This window comes from Callospermophilus lateralis, chromosome 11, assembly GCF_048772815.1.
Source record: "Callospermophilus lateralis isolate mCalLat2 chromosome 11, mCalLat2.hap1, whole genome shotgun sequence".
NCBI classification, from domain to species: domain Eukaryota; kingdom Metazoa; phylum Chordata; class Mammalia; order Rodentia; family Sciuridae; genus Callospermophilus; species Callospermophilus lateralis.
Genome location: NC_135315.1, coordinates 22136817 through 22155031, shown reverse-complemented (window position 1 = coordinate 22155031; position 18215 = coordinate 22136817). Strand labels below are relative to the sequence as shown.

Below are 18215 nucleotides of genomic sequence, written 5' to 3'. Positions count from 1 at the left end.
AGTACCAAAAAAATACCAACAAACAACAACAAAAAACTGTTTCAAGTTTACATTTAGCATTTTTCTATCCATGAAGCCACCTGCAACTTCTCCATCAAACTTAAGAAAAAAGAGCCTGGTGCAGTGGTATATGACTATAATACCAGCTACTTAAGAGGCTGAAGCAGGCAGATCCCAAGTTATAGGCCAGCCTGGGCAACTTAGTGACACCGTCTCAAAATAAAAGGACTGAAGATGTAGCTCAGCAGTACAGTGCTTGCTTAGCATTTGTGAAGCCCCCTAATACCAGCAAAAAGTAAGTAAAATTTAAAGAATTAAATTAAAAGATTGCTCTAGGACAGGTTTCAGGATGGTGATAAAGAAAGGGGAGTGGGTTTATCTTAGATTTTTTTCATAATTAGTGAATATTATTCTATATACACACAGAACTAAACCAAAATTGTTTATGTTGGAAGCAGTTCCACATGTCAATAAATACAAAACCATCATGAACACAGTGAAGTCAAGAGCCTTAAGACCTGCTTTGGTTAGATCTTTTAATCTCTTCTGGGTTGTGGACTTCTGGGAAAATTGTACTCTTGGCCCAGAAAAATGTACACATGCCTGCAAACACAAAATTTAAAGGCTGTAAATAAGCCTTTAAATTACAGGTGCCTCTAGGATATTCTTTATGTACTATAAGATAACAGTTGGAAAAATAAAACTTTTGACTTAAGTACCCTCAAAAAGAAATTTGAAAGGGCTCAGCAGATTAGTAAGCCACTTAGCAACTCAGCAAGACCCTTTTTCTAAATAAAATATTTAAAAAGGCTGGGGAGGGCTGGGGTTGTAGCTCAGTGGTCCATTGCTTACTGGTACATGTGAGGCACTGAGTTTGATCTCAGCACCACATAAAAAATAAATAAATAAAATAAAGGTATTGTGCCTATTTATAACTAAAAAAAATTTTAATAAGAAATAAATTTGAGGGACTGGGGCTGGGGCTCAGTGGTAGAGCGCTTGCCTAGCATGTGTGAGGCACCGGGTTAGATTCTCAGCACCACATATATGCAATTAAGTAAATAATAAAGGTCCATCAATAACTAATAAAAATATTTTAAAAAAGAAATAAATTTGAAGTCTTATATTTCTCCTTTACATAAAATGGACATTAAGAAAATATTAAGGTGAAATTCCCATTTTAATCGTAAGTTTACTTTTAAAAATAGATAATTGTTGGAGATGGGGTTGTAGCTCAGTGGTAGAGCACTTGCCTAGCATGTGTGAGGCCCTGGGTTTGATTCCCAGAACCACATAAAACTAAATAAACAAAATAAAAGTAAAAAAATAGATAATTATTTATTGTAAATAATGAAGGTTTAAATTGTTACTACATACTTTCAGATGTATCTGATGAAACATAAATTACTGCAATTTGATTTACCTATCATAAACTAACAAATACATAAATTAGCTTTAACTAAGGAATTTTCTCCTTCAACTTCTATTTCCAGTTCACTTTACCTATAGAGTCTTATCCCAATACACTACCCTTACATTCTCAGCTCTTCTATTGCTTAGTCTATATCTCTCCAACCAAGAAGAAGAAGAAGAGAGAGAGAGTAAGGCTATTTTTGTTACCATGAAGTGCAATATGTCAAAAAAAAATTCCTTCTGGATCAAATTATTAGAACCAACTGATTAAAACAATCATGGTATATTATACATGTACATATACATATATATATACATGTGTGTGTATATATGTATTATTTTTTATTTGTTGATTTTGTTCATTTTATTTATTTATTTATATGCAGTACTGAGAATTGAACCCAATGCCTCACACATGCTAGGCAAGTGCTCTACCACCAAGCCACAACATCAGTCCAAGATTATATTTGCTAAAACAGATATATTGATGCAGGAAGAAACATCATGACCAATGCCACAAAGTAGGAAGCCCAGAAATTACTCGCTTATTATACAGGGAATTTGAAGGGGGGATACCTGTGATTGAACTCAGGGGCACTCTACACTGAGCCAAATCCCCAGCCCATTTTGTATTTTATTTAGAGACAGGTTCTCACTGAGTTGCTTAGCGCCTTGCTTTTGCTGAGGCTGGCTTTGAACTTATGATCCTCCTGCCTCAGCCTCCTGAGATGCTGGGATTACAGGTGTGGGCCACCATACCCAGCTATAATCCTTGATCAATAATTATCAAATATAAAAAGTAAAGTTTAGGGGAAATATATCTCTCTCTTTCTCTCTCTCTCTTAGTTGTAGTTGGACACAATACCTCTATTTCTTTTATTTTTATGTGGTGCTGAGGATCAAACCCAGGGCCCCACAGGTGCAAGGCAAGTGCTCTACTGCTGAGCCACAACCCCAGCCCCCTCCCCCCACCCCGGAATCTCTTAATGAGAAGATAAAGGATAATTTGCGAAAGTCTGATTAAAGAAATTATTGAGTTGACCCTTTGTTTGGCATCCTGAAATTACTTGCACTGTAGAGATGGGTGAGGGATGTGCCTTTCTTTAATGAAGTAGAAAAGGATCACTGCAAAAGAGGAGATGGGGAAAAAAAATGGCAGTGGCTTCTAGGGCAGATCAGCTTTAGGAAGAGAACATACTGAAGTTGAGAACCTGGAAATTAATTCTCTTAAAATAATCCACACGCATTCAATCCTTGAAAAATCTTCCCAGTGTTTAAAGAACACAGTTAAAAAAAAATCCCATTGCCAAAATGTACTTAAATGCTCTCCTTCACTTTATTTGATTAATCAACAATTGTTTAGTGAGCACTTGTGGACAAGGTAAGGAATAAATGGACAAATCGATGATTGGATGGAAAGGCAGAAAGAAAAGGGAACAAAACATTTGCTATCTGCCCAGAACTTTGGCGTAAAAGAAGAATATGTCCAAAAAAGATTGTCCTTGTCATATCTTTGGGACACAATAAAGTATAATAAGACCTGCCACAACACAAATGTACAAATGTGGTTACAACATGATTGGTGACTGCCTGCAGTTATCCACCCCACTCCCTTCTCAGATAAGAGGAAGCTGAAGTTCTTTGTGCTGTGGAAGTGGGCAGGAAGTAACAGCTTCATGATCCTTCGGAACTTTTAAAGTTTAATGCATGTCAACTGTGTCCACTATACACTTCACAGTGGTTGTTTTGTGCTTTTCCTAACAGCACAATTGCTATATTTCATTAACTTTACAATAATATGATCCCCATATTTTGTAAGATAAAATTTCTGGATCCTATCTACTATAGGGAGATCAGGAGATCTCATGTACTCTTCTCAACTCCAACACTATTCTCTTTTATGCAAATTACCCTACCCCAACAAAAGCCCCTGCGGGTTTACAAATTATTAGGAAAAAAAAAGAAAAAGAAAAACAAATTTATAAGCCAGGACAGGTTTTTGTTCATTCCTCAGGTTGTGGTGTGCTGGTAAATGCTTACCAACCAACACAGTGAGTAGGGAGGGTTTTGTTGATTTCAGTAGTATAAACAGTCCACCATGGCCAATTTCAAGCTACCAGTGTAAAGTCAGCCAGATCACAAAATTCCTGAAATTAATTAACTAATTAATTTATACCAGGGATTAAACCCAGGGGTGCTTAACCATTGAGCCACATTCCCAGCCCTTTTAAAATATCTTATTTAGAGACAGGGTATCACTGAGTTGCTCAGAGCCTCACTAAGTTGCTGAGGCTGATTTTGAACTCTTGATCCTCCTGCCTCAGCCTCATGCTTGCTGGGATTTATAGGCATTTGCCATCGTGCCTGGCAAATTCCTGAAAATTTAACAAGTGACAGTGAGCTGGCTCTGGCACACCACAGGGACTATCCTTTTCCCCCTGCAAGGTCCCCGCTTCATGTAGCTATCAAACTGCACAGGAAACATGATGGCCCAGTCACCACGGCTGGTGCCAAACCTTGTGTGAGCTCAGGACTCAATGGCAAGAGTGGTTGCTGTGGGAGTCAGCATGCTCCACTGTGTGTTTCATGAGTCTGCTATCCCTACTGGAAGGAGGCGCCAAATGACTGCTCCACAGAAGGAAAATGAGAAGGGGAAACTTCCCAAGGATCCAGTAAGGACAATGGGAAGACCCATTTTCCTTTAGTTATTTCGATTGTTCATCTTCTTTTGCAGATACCAAATGCACACCTACACATTCCTCTTACTTCACTGTGCTACACAGTCTGGTTTATAAAAAAAAAAAAAAAAAATCCAGAGATTTGTTTTGTTAAAAAGTTTCAAGGAGACCCTGTCTCGGTTTTATCACCAACAGAACCACTGTGTGACACAGTGGAAGCTCTAACACTCTGCCCAGTGCAAGCACATAAAGAAATCCCCTGTGAGTGAACTTGTGCAGCAATGCGCTGCTGATTTTGTAAGATAACCCTTGCATCCCATGAGCGACAGGCTTGATCTGGGCTTGAGAGATGTAATATTTTGATAAAAAACGGCACTTCCTTTTGAAGCATGTATCTGCGTGTGCTAAGCCATACCGCGGAACCTCAATGAGCGCAAGGCGAGGCTGACTTGGTCTCTCCCAGCTCGCTCCAGCCAATCTCCTTCACACATCTATTGTAACAGCAATTAGCATCCATGAACCACAAATGTGGCTTGCTTTTTTCCCCTTTCAGCTGCATCAAAGTAGTGAGTACTTCTTATACTCACACAACAGTTGTACACCTCAAAAGGGATGGAGACTGTGCCATGGAAAGCTACTGAAGATGAGAGCCATTTCCTAAGGGGGAAGTTCCTTAATTCAAACATCTCTACAGCATAAGGTGTCACAATTAGAGAAATTTTAAGGCCTTTCAATAAATTATCAAATTTGACTTTTCTTGGGGAACCTGGCAAGATCCATAACTCTAACAGGAAAGAAGAAACCAAACAAAAACACTAAACACCACAGTACTATGAATTAAAAAGAGATCTCTTTCATGATGGGCATCATGTATGTTTAATATTCAGTTGTAAAGTCAGGAAACAAGGGTTTGGTGTGTTGATAGTGTCCTGCCAAAAATCATGTCTGCCTGGAATCTCAGAATGTGATTGTATTCAGAAACAGGGTCATTATAGATGTAATTAGTTAAGATTACACTATATCTTCTCCATGAGGCCTTCGTACAGTATCCCAGCTCCCCCAGTGTAGTCTCAGAGCTGAGTTTTTGGATTACACTATAATCTTAACTAATTATAGTTAAGATTAGGCTGGATTAGGCTGGGTCCTAAATCCAATGACTGCCATCTTTATAAGAGGAGAGGACATACAGAGAAACACAGGGAAGAGGGCCATGTGTCAACAGCAGCAGACATTGGGTGAGGCTCCCAAAAGCAAGAAAAATCAAGGTATCCCAGAAGCTAGAAAGCTTTCCCCTGAGCCTTCAGAGGGAGCATCGTTCCTCTGAATGGAGACAGAAGTTCATGTTGCTTTAAGCTACTTGATGTGTAGTAATTTGTTATGGAAGCCCTGGGAAACTAACACAAAAGGTAAATGTGCAACATGGGCAGTGTAAATGGCTGCTGTCCATGGGTACTGAGGGATGCTGTATTTTTTCTGCCCCAAGAGCAGCTCTAGAATGAATGGCTAGTCTAAGTAGGAAGAGGGCTGCTGAAAAATGGGGCCAGAGAGTTGGCAGCCAAACTTATATTCCCTAAATATTCAAGGAGAGAAATCAATGGCCATTGGCAAATGCCATAGAATCACAGCCTCATAACATACATGCTCATGACAGGCCCTTTCCATTCATTTTCTAAGTGGGAAATGGCAAAGATGGGAATCCAGTGTCAGAGGAAGAAAGACTGAAAGAGAAAGCTGTGAAAGTTCTACTTCAGTCTTCCACTCCTAAGTCCATGTCTTTTATTTATTTATTTACTTATTTATTTAATTTATATATGACAGTGGAATGCATTACAATTCTTATTACACATATAGAGCACAATTTTCATAGCTCTGGTTGTATACAAAGTATATTCACACCAATTCGTGTCTTCATACCTGTACTTTGGATAATAATGATCATGTTCCACCATCATTAATAACCCCCTGCCCCCTCCCTTCCTCTCCCACCCCTCTTCCCTATCTAGAGTTCATCTATTCCTCCCATGCTCCCCCTCCCAACCCCACTATAAATCAGTCACCTTATATCAGAGAAAACATTTGGCATTTGTTTTTTTTTTTTGGGGGGGGGATTGGCTAGCTTCACTTAGCTTTATCTTCTCTAACTTCATCCATTTACCTGCAAATGCCATGATTTTTCTCCAGGCCCTTGCTGAGCTGGCACTCCACCACCTTGCACCTCATCTCTACCTGCTCATATCCCTGGGTACAGTAGTGTTAAACACATCTCACCTCTAGCCCTGATCTTTAGAGGCTTTGATTTTACTGTGTTCTCTGAGATCACAGGCCACATATAAGCCATAGGGATATTCTTTCTAATGACATGTTTTAATATTGGTTTAGTTTCTGTTTTTGACATCACAGTATTGTGCTGACATTTTAGATTCAAGAAGAAGGTCCTAATATCCTTTATATTCAGTGAAGTGCCTGCTATACTCCCAGCATTCATTGGATGCTAAACAAAAATAAGGACTTGGGGATCCCTGGGCCTTTTCCTACTGCTCAAGTTCAGTCTGAAGTTCAGTCTCAAGTTGCAGTTGGACACTAAGGAGAAGTAATAATTGTTCATAGGTGTCGATGACAAAGCTGGAAAAAGAACTCTGGACCTCTTCACTCCCAGTGTTTTTTCAATCCAGTTGAATTATACTGCTTCATTGGAAAGCATTTTTAGAAAGATGTAAATGTGGAATATTAAGGTTCTTTTTTTCAAAAAGTTTGTAATGTAATGTAGTTAAATCTCATCATTTACAAACAATACCAGATAGAATATAACTAGGTATGTAAACAAGTACTAATAGAACATATTCCAAAAACTCAGCTCTGAGACTACACTGGGGGAGTTGGGATTCTGTAAGAAGGCCTCATGGAGAAACAAACTTGAGTTGATGTAACTATTACCCGTATATTATCCTTATGGACTTAAGTTTTCAGGAAGAAAGAAGGAACCAACTAAATGGAGTTACAACATTTAATCCACATATGGTTTTATTCCTAATTAATTTATGTAAACTTCAGTGAAAGAAAGCTCAACTACATGTGCATGTGATGAGCAGAGCTGTTAATAACAGATATATATATATAATTTTTAAGATAATAGTGTTAGAGTACCCACTGATGCCTTTTAAAGATATTTATATGAATTCTGTTCCTTTCAAGGACCAAAGCTTTCTTAACTCATCATATAATTAAAGTATACACTAGGCCAGGAGTAATAAAATTATGGCCTGCAGGTTGGCTCACTTTTTTTTTAATATTTATTTTTTAGTTGTAATTGGACACAATACCTTTATTTCACTTATTTATTTTTATATGGTGCCGAGGATCAAACCCAGGGTCTTGCACATGTGAGGCGAACACTCTACCGCTGAGCCACAACCCCAGGCCCTAGCTGTCTGTTTTTATAAATAAAATTTTATTGCTACGCAACTATGCCCATTCATTTTATGTATCTTCTTTGGTTGCTTTACACTATAATGGCAGAGTTGAAGAGCTGTAATACAGATTGTGTGGCTCACACATTCTAAGATATTTACTATCTGGCCCTTTACAGAAAAAGTATGCCAACCCCTCTACAAGGTTCCTAGGACTATTTTGTAAAAATATATAATAATATTTGTGGAGTGGGAAGCAAGTAAATTTATGCTAAATGTTAACATCTACACAATTTTTCTGAATATTTTTATTTTGTTTTACAAATAATTCTAATTGGATAAAGACTTTTCCCCCCTAAAAATTAGTCTGTCTTTCTAAAAGAGAAAAGATAGAATGTTTCCATCAGGGCCTGAAATTTTCTGTAAAGTAACTAAGAGCTGGAAACTTGTTAACATGTACATGACATTTAATTTTTTTAAGATGTAAATTAAACATTACAATTATTCTGAATTTAAAGCACCCCAGACAGGTTAGTTTCTAAAAACTTTCAAAGGACATCTTTAAAAATGCTTCTGTTAAATTTAAAATAGAACAGGATTCTAAAGCATGTTTTCTATATTTGTAATTACAATTTAGCTAAATTTCTCTAATTAATTTTAAAAGTATAATCCTAACACCAGTCTTTTTTTTTCCTTTTGGTACTGGGGGTTAAATCCAATACCAAAGTTAAGCAACCATTAAGCCATGTCCCCAATCCTTTTTATTTGGAGACAGGGTCTCCCAAATTGCTTAAGATCTTGCTAAATTGCCTAGGCTAGCCTTGAACTTAAATCCTCTTGCCTCAGCCTCCAGAGTCACTGGGATTAGTTAGGCTGCCACCACACCCAGCCTAACTCCAGTCTGTATGCACCATTGTACTAAGTGCAGAAGTAGCCTATAGATTTTTTTTTTCCAGTAGTTGGGGGTGAATGAGATTGAATACCTCAATATAAACAAGAAACCAGTTAAAGTGGCAGAAGTATCTTATTATGCAATGCGTATATCTTCTACCAGCCAATGCTACTTTTCAATTCTATTGCTTCCATAATTTAATGTGTATAATTTGAACACATTGATCATATTGCATCTGTTTTAAAAGAAGGACTCTGTAATCACTTTTTCCAAAGGTATTTAGCCCAAATTAAGAGTCAATATTAATATTACAGTAATAAATTTGGAAGTTAATCATGAAAGAATGGAATAATCCATTTCAATAATCAGACTAGACTAAAGTTAGCCTATTCATTTCTTTCTGAGTCTTTAGAGGAAAGAACTGTTTCTTCTCTCTTCCCCAAATTATTTGGGATGATTGATCATGTTTTCTAGTGTTTACCAAGAACAGCATGAGACTTCCAGATCCCTAACAACTGGAAAAAATAATTTCTACACACAGATGTCCATTAATCCATTGACACGTTGTTGGAAGTAAGGTGATAGAAATGGCATAGACTGCTACAATAATCAAAGAGAATCCACACTGAATGGATCACAGAGATTGAATCTCCCTCTTAACTCTTCTCCTTAGTAATATCCAGAGCAGATTCAGAATGAGCAGAGGCCTACAGTCTACAGTATAGTTACTAAAGAGGTGCTACATCTCCTGGGGTTTTATAATGTTTATTTAAATTCCTATTTTGAATGAAAATTAACTGGTTTCTTGTTTATATTGAGGTAATCAATCTCATTCACCCCCAACTACTTGAAAAAAAAAAAACAAAATCTATAGGCTACTTCTGCATTTAGAGCAAAATCTAACACAAATGATAATTTCCCAGACCGAAGATTGTACAGGGATCACTATTTCAATACAAACTTAATGGTGCTGCCTACCAGAACTCAGAAGCCCTAACTCAGAAAGATGGAAGTCAAGGCGCAGCTACCATTTGCCTCATTCTGAGTGTGACTCCATGGATGTCACCTTTAAGAAGCTGCATGAAACTGATACATCATATGTCTTTCCTCAGCACAAATGACCACATCCTGTGCCAGGCAGCAATTTTCTGTCTCTGTGGTTAAAAACTGGTACAAATTAATGTATAGCTCGGCAGAGCTGGAATGTTAGTTGAAGCTGTGATTTGAATCTCAGAAATTTTAGACAAAGAACTCCATTTCTTGGTCTTAAGCAATCAAAGTAAAAGAAAAAAGACTCTGAGAAGACATTTTCTTTTCTTTCTCTAAGAAACACACATATATATGCAAATATAACTAACCTTTCATTTAGTCACTTACTCAACAAGTATTTATTGCACACTTACTTATGGGACAAGAACTGTTCTTGGTGTTGCAAGTATCTGGCAGTGAAAAAGACAGTCCAAAATGCAAGGTCAATTAAGGATGGAAGGAGACAAATAATAAATGAACAAATAAATCTATGATAAGTGCCATGCAGAGAATTAGAATAGGGTACTGGGTTAAAATAGTAACTGGGTTATAACAGAAACCCTCTCTGAAGAAATGATATTTAAAATGAGATCTGAGTGACATTTATAAAGTAATAATGATTAAATTTATTGACCTAATTACCAGCATATAATGTGAGCAATGTAAACATAAACATAGTGCTTAAAATTCACACAAAAAGCCTGAAAGTAAGTATTCCATAATGCAATAGAGGTGGATTTTGGATGGTACAATAGAGGTGGATTTTGTTTTTTTCTTTCTACTTCAATGAACTTTCCAATCTTTGGTATTAATACAAAAGTATATTTGGTCTTTGCTCCTGTTCCCAGTTCTGGGCACAGAGCTCCTAAAACTCTTGCAATTTCCTTTGTTGGAGAAGTATCTTTCTTAATCCTAACAAGCCTCTTTCAATAGCACCTGAGTTTATGCTAATGACTAACTTAGGTTGGGGCCTTTAGATAGCTTCAGGATGGAACTGGTAACCAAAAAGATAAGTAATTAGATGGTTGGAATCTTCGGCCCCAAACTCTAGGAAGGCAGGGGGCTGGAGATTGAACTCTTATAAAAATTTTGAACAATAAAGAGAGCTTCCAGGTTGGGGAACCCAGAGAAGAGCTGGGAAGGTGATATGCCTGAAGAGGGATCCCCATCTACCTTGTCTTATACAGCTCTTCTATTTGGCTGTTCTGAGTTGTATCATTTATAATAAACCAACGATAGTAAAGTGATTTCCTGAGTTCTATGAGTCATTCTAGCAAATCATCATTCCTGGAGTGGGGAGAGTATTTGTGGGAACCTTTAAATTTGCCCAGGTTGTACAGAGGTATGGGTAACCTAGGGACTTGGTACTTAAAATCAATGTCTGAAATAGGGGTAATTATGTGGGATTTAGCCCTTAACTTATGGAGTCTGCTCTAAGTCTGGGAATTAATATTAAAATCGAATTGAATTGTGGGACATCCATCAATTGAACTATTGTCTGAAGAACTAACTGGTTGTTCATGTTGAGAAACATTCCAGAATTGGTTTTAGGAGCTGGATTTGCTAGCCCAGTGTTGACGCAAAAAAACATGTGGTTTGGAATGAAAAAGGATAGGGGATATGGAAACACTGATCACTGGGGGCCATATGGTCACTCGTGGTATGGAGCAGCAGCTACTAATGGTAAAAATTACCAGTGGAATTTAGAAATGGACCCAACTCCTGAGGAATTGGTTCACTGGATGCATTAGGAAATGCCAACTTATAGGGTAAAAGTGAAATATGTAATCCTTTCTTTATCTATAATAGCTAAAGTGAAAGAAAAAGAGAACATTGGGTCAGATTTTGACACTAGACCAAACTCAGGTTCCAGTTGCCCTGAGCTTTGGATATTAGATTCAAAGCTGCACCCAAAGGGGAATACTTAGAAATACTTATTGGGAACAATAGAAAAACTCATAAGATCTCTAGACACCAAGAGGATGGTCCAGATAAGAGAGGGGAAAACCAAGAAAGTATTGAAACCAGAGGATATAGTATAAAAGATTATTTTATAAATCAGTATCATTATCTTTCTGAAGAACCCTTACAAAAATGGATTGTGAGAAAAATTAATTTACAGGCAGTATGTTGGGTTTTTGTTTTGGGGTTTTGTTTTTCTTTGTGGTGCTGGGGGTTGAACTTAGGTCCTGGTGTGTGCCAAGTATATGCTTTAACATTGAGCTACAGTCCCTGCTCTGTATCTTCGTTTTTAAATGCTGATGAGTGCAAGAGCATGTTTGGGTTGATATAGTATCCAGAGCTCACTATGGAACAATCACAGATGGCTACACATAGTCTAGACAATACTTTATTCCTGAGGGAACCACCTGTGTAGCTTTCAATAAAGCTACATCATTCGAATAAACTCAGGTGCTATTGAAAGCCATTGTAAGGTCTATTTACTCCAATAAGTGTGTCCAACTCCCCCTACAAAAGTTAAATGGAACACCCCAGATGAAAAAACTGATATATTTCACACTTGTGGAACTGGATTTATAATAATTATGATATTTACTTGCTGAATATGCCCATTTCCCAAGTCATGGTAAATGCCAACATTAAGGCGGTATCTAAGAATGTACATATTGGCTATAGTATGGTTAAGTTAGTACAGCCACAGAGAAAATGAGAATGAAGTTTAGAAGGAAGAAGTTTATTATACTCAGTATAGGTCATACAGGGTGTAGCACTAGTGTAGTCAGGAAGAAGAAAGAGGAAAGAAAGCATTAGGTCACAGCTTTTATTGAGGTTTCTGTAGGAGGGCAAGGCAGGACAAGGTAAGCAGCTTAGATAGGAGTGTGTGTGTGTGTGTGTGTGTGTGTGTGTTGTTAGGAATTAAACCTAGGGGTGCTCTATTGCTGAGTTACACGCCCAGTCCTTGCATTTTTTTTTTTTTTAATTTTGAGGCAGGGTCTTGCTAAATTGCCCAGATTGACCTTGAATTTTTGCTCCTACTGCCTCAACCTCCAGAGTACTGGGATTATAGACATGGGGCACCACACTGGCTAGGATAGGCTATTTTGAATAATCTTATTAGACTTGGAAGGATAGGGATGGTTTCTAGTTGGCAGGTACCAGAACCTAGGATGATTTAGAGCTGGGAAAATATTGGCTTGGTGTGTGAAAGGTAGATAAGGAGATAACTTGGGTTATAGATTCAGGACTGGTGGGTTTGTATATATGAAAAGCATGCTCCTAGATGAGACTTTTACTACATCTAAGAATTGCCTATCCTTGGGAGGAACAGGTCTATTAGGCCCTCAAATTACAAAGCATCAAAAATACAAATAATAAGAAAATAAAGTATAATTGACCTCATGATGAATGTATGCCAAGTAGACAAATATAGATGCTAAGAAAATGCAGTTGGTACTGGGGGACACTCCAGATTACTTTACTGAAAAACTGAGCAACAGTTCAAGAGGCCTTTCTGAATTTTCTGTCTTAGTTTCTCCTCAGAGGTCTTACAGATACCAAAAAGAATGTTAGATTGATTAATAAGAAAATGGGGGAGAGCCAAAGGACTCATCCCATCAAAGTTGATGTTTATTAGGAAGTAAGCTGAGGGCTGGGATTGTGGCTCAGTGGTAGAGCACTTGCCTGGTATGTGTGAGGAACTGGGCTCGATTCTCAGCACCACATAAAAATAAATAAATATCCATCAACAACTAACAAAATATTTTTAAAAATAAGTAAGCTGAACTAAGGAAATCTTCATGGGGTGAAAAAAAAGAGGTAAATAAAAGGGGGAAAATCAAGGGACTCATTTCTAGCAGGGTGTTATTAAGAAATGTGTTAGGGGATGGGGATGTGGCTCAAGCCGTAGCGCGCTCGCCTGGCATGTGTGCAGCCCGGGTTCGATCCTCAGCACCACATACAAACAAAGATGTTGTGTCCGCAGATAACTAAAAAAAATAAATATTTTTTTTTTTTAAAAAGAGAGAGAGAGAGAGAGAGAGAGAGAGAGAGAGAGAGAGAGGGAGAGAGAGAGAGAATTTTTTAATATTTATTTTTTAGTTTTTGGTGGACACAACATCTTTGTTTGTATGTGGTGTTGAGGATCGAACCCGGGCCGCACGCATGCCAGGCAAGCGCGCTACCGCTTGAGCCACATTCCCAGCCCCCCCCCCAAAAAAAATATTAAAATTCTCTTTCTCTCTCTCTCTCTCTCTCTCAAAAAAAAAAAAAAAAAGAAAAGAAATGTGTTAAATAAAACAGACACTGATGGTTGAAACAAGCTCTTAACAGAGACTATTTAAAGTTGGGTGGATAAAAAGGAACCCTTGTTGGTCCTCCTGCATTGAAGGGCCCCCAAAAATTCACTTTATTTGCTCCAGTTGGGAAAAAAATTGAATCCAGAAAACAAAGATGATAATGAGAAATCTAACCTTAATTGCTTGGGGCAATAGGCAGATTAATCATGACAAATATTGAAAAAGAGCCCTAATAGTTGCCAATGCCTATAATCCCAGAAACTTGGAAGGCTGAGACAAGAGGGTCACAAGTTAAAAGCCAGCCTCAGCAGATCAGTAAGACCTTGTCTCTAAGTAAAAAAACAAAAAAGAGTTGAGAATGTAGTAAAGCATCCCTGAGTTCAATCCCCAGTACAAAAAAAAAAAAAAAAAAAAGCGGGGGAACCCAACTGCACCCTATCGACCCAAAAGCCCTTTTGCACAAGAGAAGATAAAATGGTCGGGAGGTAGAGAAGTTGTTTCCGGGGCTCCTTGACATGGAAGCTTCATATATTCTGGTACGAAAACTTACTGGCAAAGATTAACACAGATTAACACTAGATTAGAGAATACAGAAATATGAGAGTTGAGAGGGTTAAGGTGGAGATTTAGATGAAAAAGGAAATTCTCCAAACATCAATGGAAACTGCCACTATATTTGAAGGACAAAAAAGTAATCTTAAACCCTAAGATACCCATGATGTCTTGGGTGATGTCAGGGAAATGCTCTAATGGGGAGGGCCATGCACAGAAGAGTTCTATCATAAAATAGAAATGTTTTCTTCTGGGTGATGCTACCTGGGAACTGAAGGAAGAAATTCACAAGCATCAAGCCTCTTCTCCCATTTAGAACTATGTGAGAAGCTGTCAGATTCTAGTGACACTCAGTCAGTACTCTATAAAGTAGCCCTTGACTGATCAACAAATTGCTGCTTGGTTTTAGATGGCAGTTCTAAGGAAAAGGGACAACAACATCTTTGGAAGACACTTCTCTGATTGAAGAAGGTGACAGCAAATCAGTTTGATGGGCTGAATTACCTTTGTTTTCCAAGCAGTCATGGAAGAACTGAACAATATAAGTACCTTTGTTTCTACTGAGTCATGGGTAATGGTCAGTGCCTGGTCATGTGGCAAAGCAAAGGGGCAATGGAAAGTTGACTTATTAAGGGAATTCCTGTATGAGGCACAGACTTATGGAAATCACTATGACAGAGAGAAGGAGAAATAATAGCTGAGGGCAAAGAAATGAACAAATGGGTTATGTAGCAAGTTTTCTGAGTTATCCGAGCAATTTATTGAGCCTGGGGGTGGGGCAGTGGGAACCCTCAAGTTTGCAGATAAATCAGACTGAAGTGTAAGTAACACCTGGGAACCCAGTACTTGAAATTGGCATTCAAGTGGGGACAGTCTTGTGGGACTGAGCCCTTAGCCCATAGGGCCTGTGCTAACTCTGGGAGTTAGTACCAGAACTGAATTGAATTGAATTGTTGAACACCCAGTTATTATCTGGAGAATAGGATAACTGGCTGTTGTGTTGGAAAACACCAAGACAGACTTTCTATAATGAATATGTACTACTTTAAAAGGGAAAAGAGTACAATAAACATTTTTTAAATAAAGTTAATATAACTTGTGGATATACTAAATGCAAATATTTGTGAAACAAACAAATCAGAATCACTTCTCACTAAACCCACAAATGCAAGTTTCCCTTGGAGAGCTAATTTCTCCTTCATACTAACCTTTGACCATATTAAAACCATTAGATTTAAGCCGTACACTATGGCTCACCTCCTGTATCTTCATCTTCATTGGTTGGGGCTTCTGCACTGTCCACATTTTCTACTTCATGAGGTTTGGTTAAATTGTAGTCATTCAAAACTGTTGGACTTTCTAAAAAACAAAAAGAGTTCTAAGTATGTGATAAACTTTAAAGAATTTTTATAAATATGTATAAAGTACATGTCATTTCATGTTCAGCTCTACAGAATCCTTTAGTAATAAACAGTATGCCCTCACATATATCTAAGAGGGACCTGTGTAAAAACTTTTCAAGTGGAGAACTACACATGGGGTTCATGGCACCTTCCAATTCATGCAATTATCTTTAATATTTCTTCCACCCAAGTTCAAAATCACTCATGTTTTTTTCTGGACAGAATTTTTTTTCTTCATTCGTATCTCATGATATTCAGCAGAATGCCATTGCTATTTATGTCCAACTATCAATATGCAGTAATGAGAAAGATTGAACTTGGAAACACTGATATGATCCACTTTGGGAAAAATGCTGTTTTGAACTTTTAATAAATACTGACAAGGCTTAGATATGAACAAGTCATCATGCCTATCCTACCTTCAAGGAACTTATACTTTGCAGATATGGATAAGAGAAGCCTTCAACCATAATGCAAGGCAGACTCAGATACAGGGTGGAAGGAAACAAAGTGTAGTGGGAGTTCATAAAGGAAAGAGAGCAGGCATGATGAAAGTATTCTTAAATAAATAGAAAGCTTGGTAAACATCAAGTTTAAGGGAAATATAATTTTGTTACAATAAATACTGATAATACTAGATGTAAGAGAAAATGAATAATGTATCTGGAATTATTTTCACATGTAAGCTTAACAAAAAGATAATAGCAGAGGTATTGAACTGAGGGCTGGGGTTGTGGCTCTGTGGTAGAGCACTTTCCTGGCACACGAGAGGCACTGGGTTCAATCCTCAGCACCAAATAAAAAGTAAATAAATATGTCTGGGGTTGTGGCTCAGTGGTAGAATGCTTGCCTCGCACCTGTGAGGAACTGGGTTTGATCTTCAGCACCACATAAAAATAAATAAATAAACAAAATAAAGGTATTGTGACCATCTACAACTAGAAAAAATATTAAATAAATAAATAAAGGTTTTATGTCCACCTACAATAAAAAATATTTTTAAGTAATGAACTGAGAAATTACTTTCTATCAAACTCCTTCCTAGGATTCCATAAAATATTTACTGAATACCTATTATTGCAACAAATAATCAAAGACACTGAATCCTGTGGCATTTAAGCTGGGTCAAAATAAGAGAGGTAACTAGAAAATCTACAGAGGCATGATGAAACTCATGGTGCAGGTTATGTACTGGAATGTACATGTAAAACAGAAACACATTTCATAAAGAGGCTCTGAAAATGTCGTAATCATGGACTCATTTTTTGATTTATGAATACCTAAGAGTCTAATTTCTGCATATTATAATGTGTATTCTATAAAAGTGGTTCACTTTTCTCAAGCTTGAAATGAATAACATATAGTAGACTCTTGATCAATTAATGCAAGGTTCATGTTCAATTAAATATGAGATTATAGCTCACAATTATACAAAACACTTAAGTAATACATTTTGTAATATACCATAAATTTTGATTCAAGCAAAGTGAGTTAATTGATGGAGAAATCATAGAATTATTTTTAGGAAATAAATTATTTTAAATGTTTATAGTTTATCCTAGAGAAGGGGGTCACTGAACTATAGCCCAAAGGCCATGTGTGACTCTGGCCTGTTTCTATATGGGTTCAGGAAGCAGGAATGGTCTTTACATTTTTTTCCCACTAATTAAAAAATTTTTTTTTTAGTTTTAGATGGACACAATACCTTTGTTTTATTTATTTATTTTTATGTGGTGCTGAGGATCAAACCTCACCATGCAAGGCAAGTGGTCTACCACTGAACTACGAACCCAGCCCGGTTTTTATATTTTTAAAGGGTAGTAAAAATACAAAGAAGAATATGGGACAGAGACTACAAGTGGCCTGAAAAGTCTAAATTATTTACAATCTAGCATTTTACAAAAACAAAAAAAAAACTGTTCTACAGTAAAACACGTCATTCAAAGTTAAGTTACCATAATATTCAACAAAAGCTGTCTTTATCAAGATCAACCAGTTGAAAATTTTTAAAAAGGAAAAGAAAAACCCAGTATTCAATATTGGGCAGAGTGCTGTTAGGCCCTATTTTGCAAAATAATTCATATGATCTAAATGAATGAGTTATTTGTTTTATAAGCAACTTTTTGTTTTAAAAGCAACTTTTTATTTTTTGTTTTGTTTTGGTACCAGGGATTGAACCCAGAGACACTTAATCATTGAGCCACATCCCCAGCCCTTTTTATTTTTTATTTTGAGGCAGGGTCTTGCCAAGTTCCTTAGGGCCTCACTAAGTTGCTGAGTCTGGCTTTGAACTTGCAAAGTTTTGCCTCAGCCTCTCTAGCCAACGTGCCATTAAGCCAGGCTGACAACAGTATTTAAAAAAAAAAAAATAGCATTTTTACTATAACCAGAATAAGAACACTCCTCTTTCTTTGGTATTATCAGCAAAGTTATGTTTTTAGAAAGGAAAGACCCATGTTACCTGAGGGCACAGGCTGCTCCTGAGTGCTTTTCAGTTCCACATTTGGTTGTATATCTGAAAAGAAAGATTATGAATAAATGGATAGGGTACACTGACACAGATTTCAGCATTCCAAATTTAATAA

At 37.2% G+C, this 18215-nt stretch overlaps 1 protein-coding gene across 1 annotated transcript in view; it reads right to left on the bottom strand.

Moving 5' to 3' along the window:
- Ikzf3 (IKAROS family zinc finger 3) overlaps positions 1-18215 on the bottom strand; it is an 85139-nt gene that overhangs the window by 39146 nt on the left and 27778 nt on the right. Inside the window, exons 2-3 of the mRNA XM_076869277.2 lie at positions 18092-18145; positions 15485-15586 (exon numbers count right to left, since the gene is read on the bottom strand). Coding sequence (XP_076725392.1) covers positions 15485-15586; positions 18092-18145 — 156 coding nt within the window. The remainder of the gene's footprint in view (positions 1-15484; positions 15587-18091; positions 18146-18215) is intronic.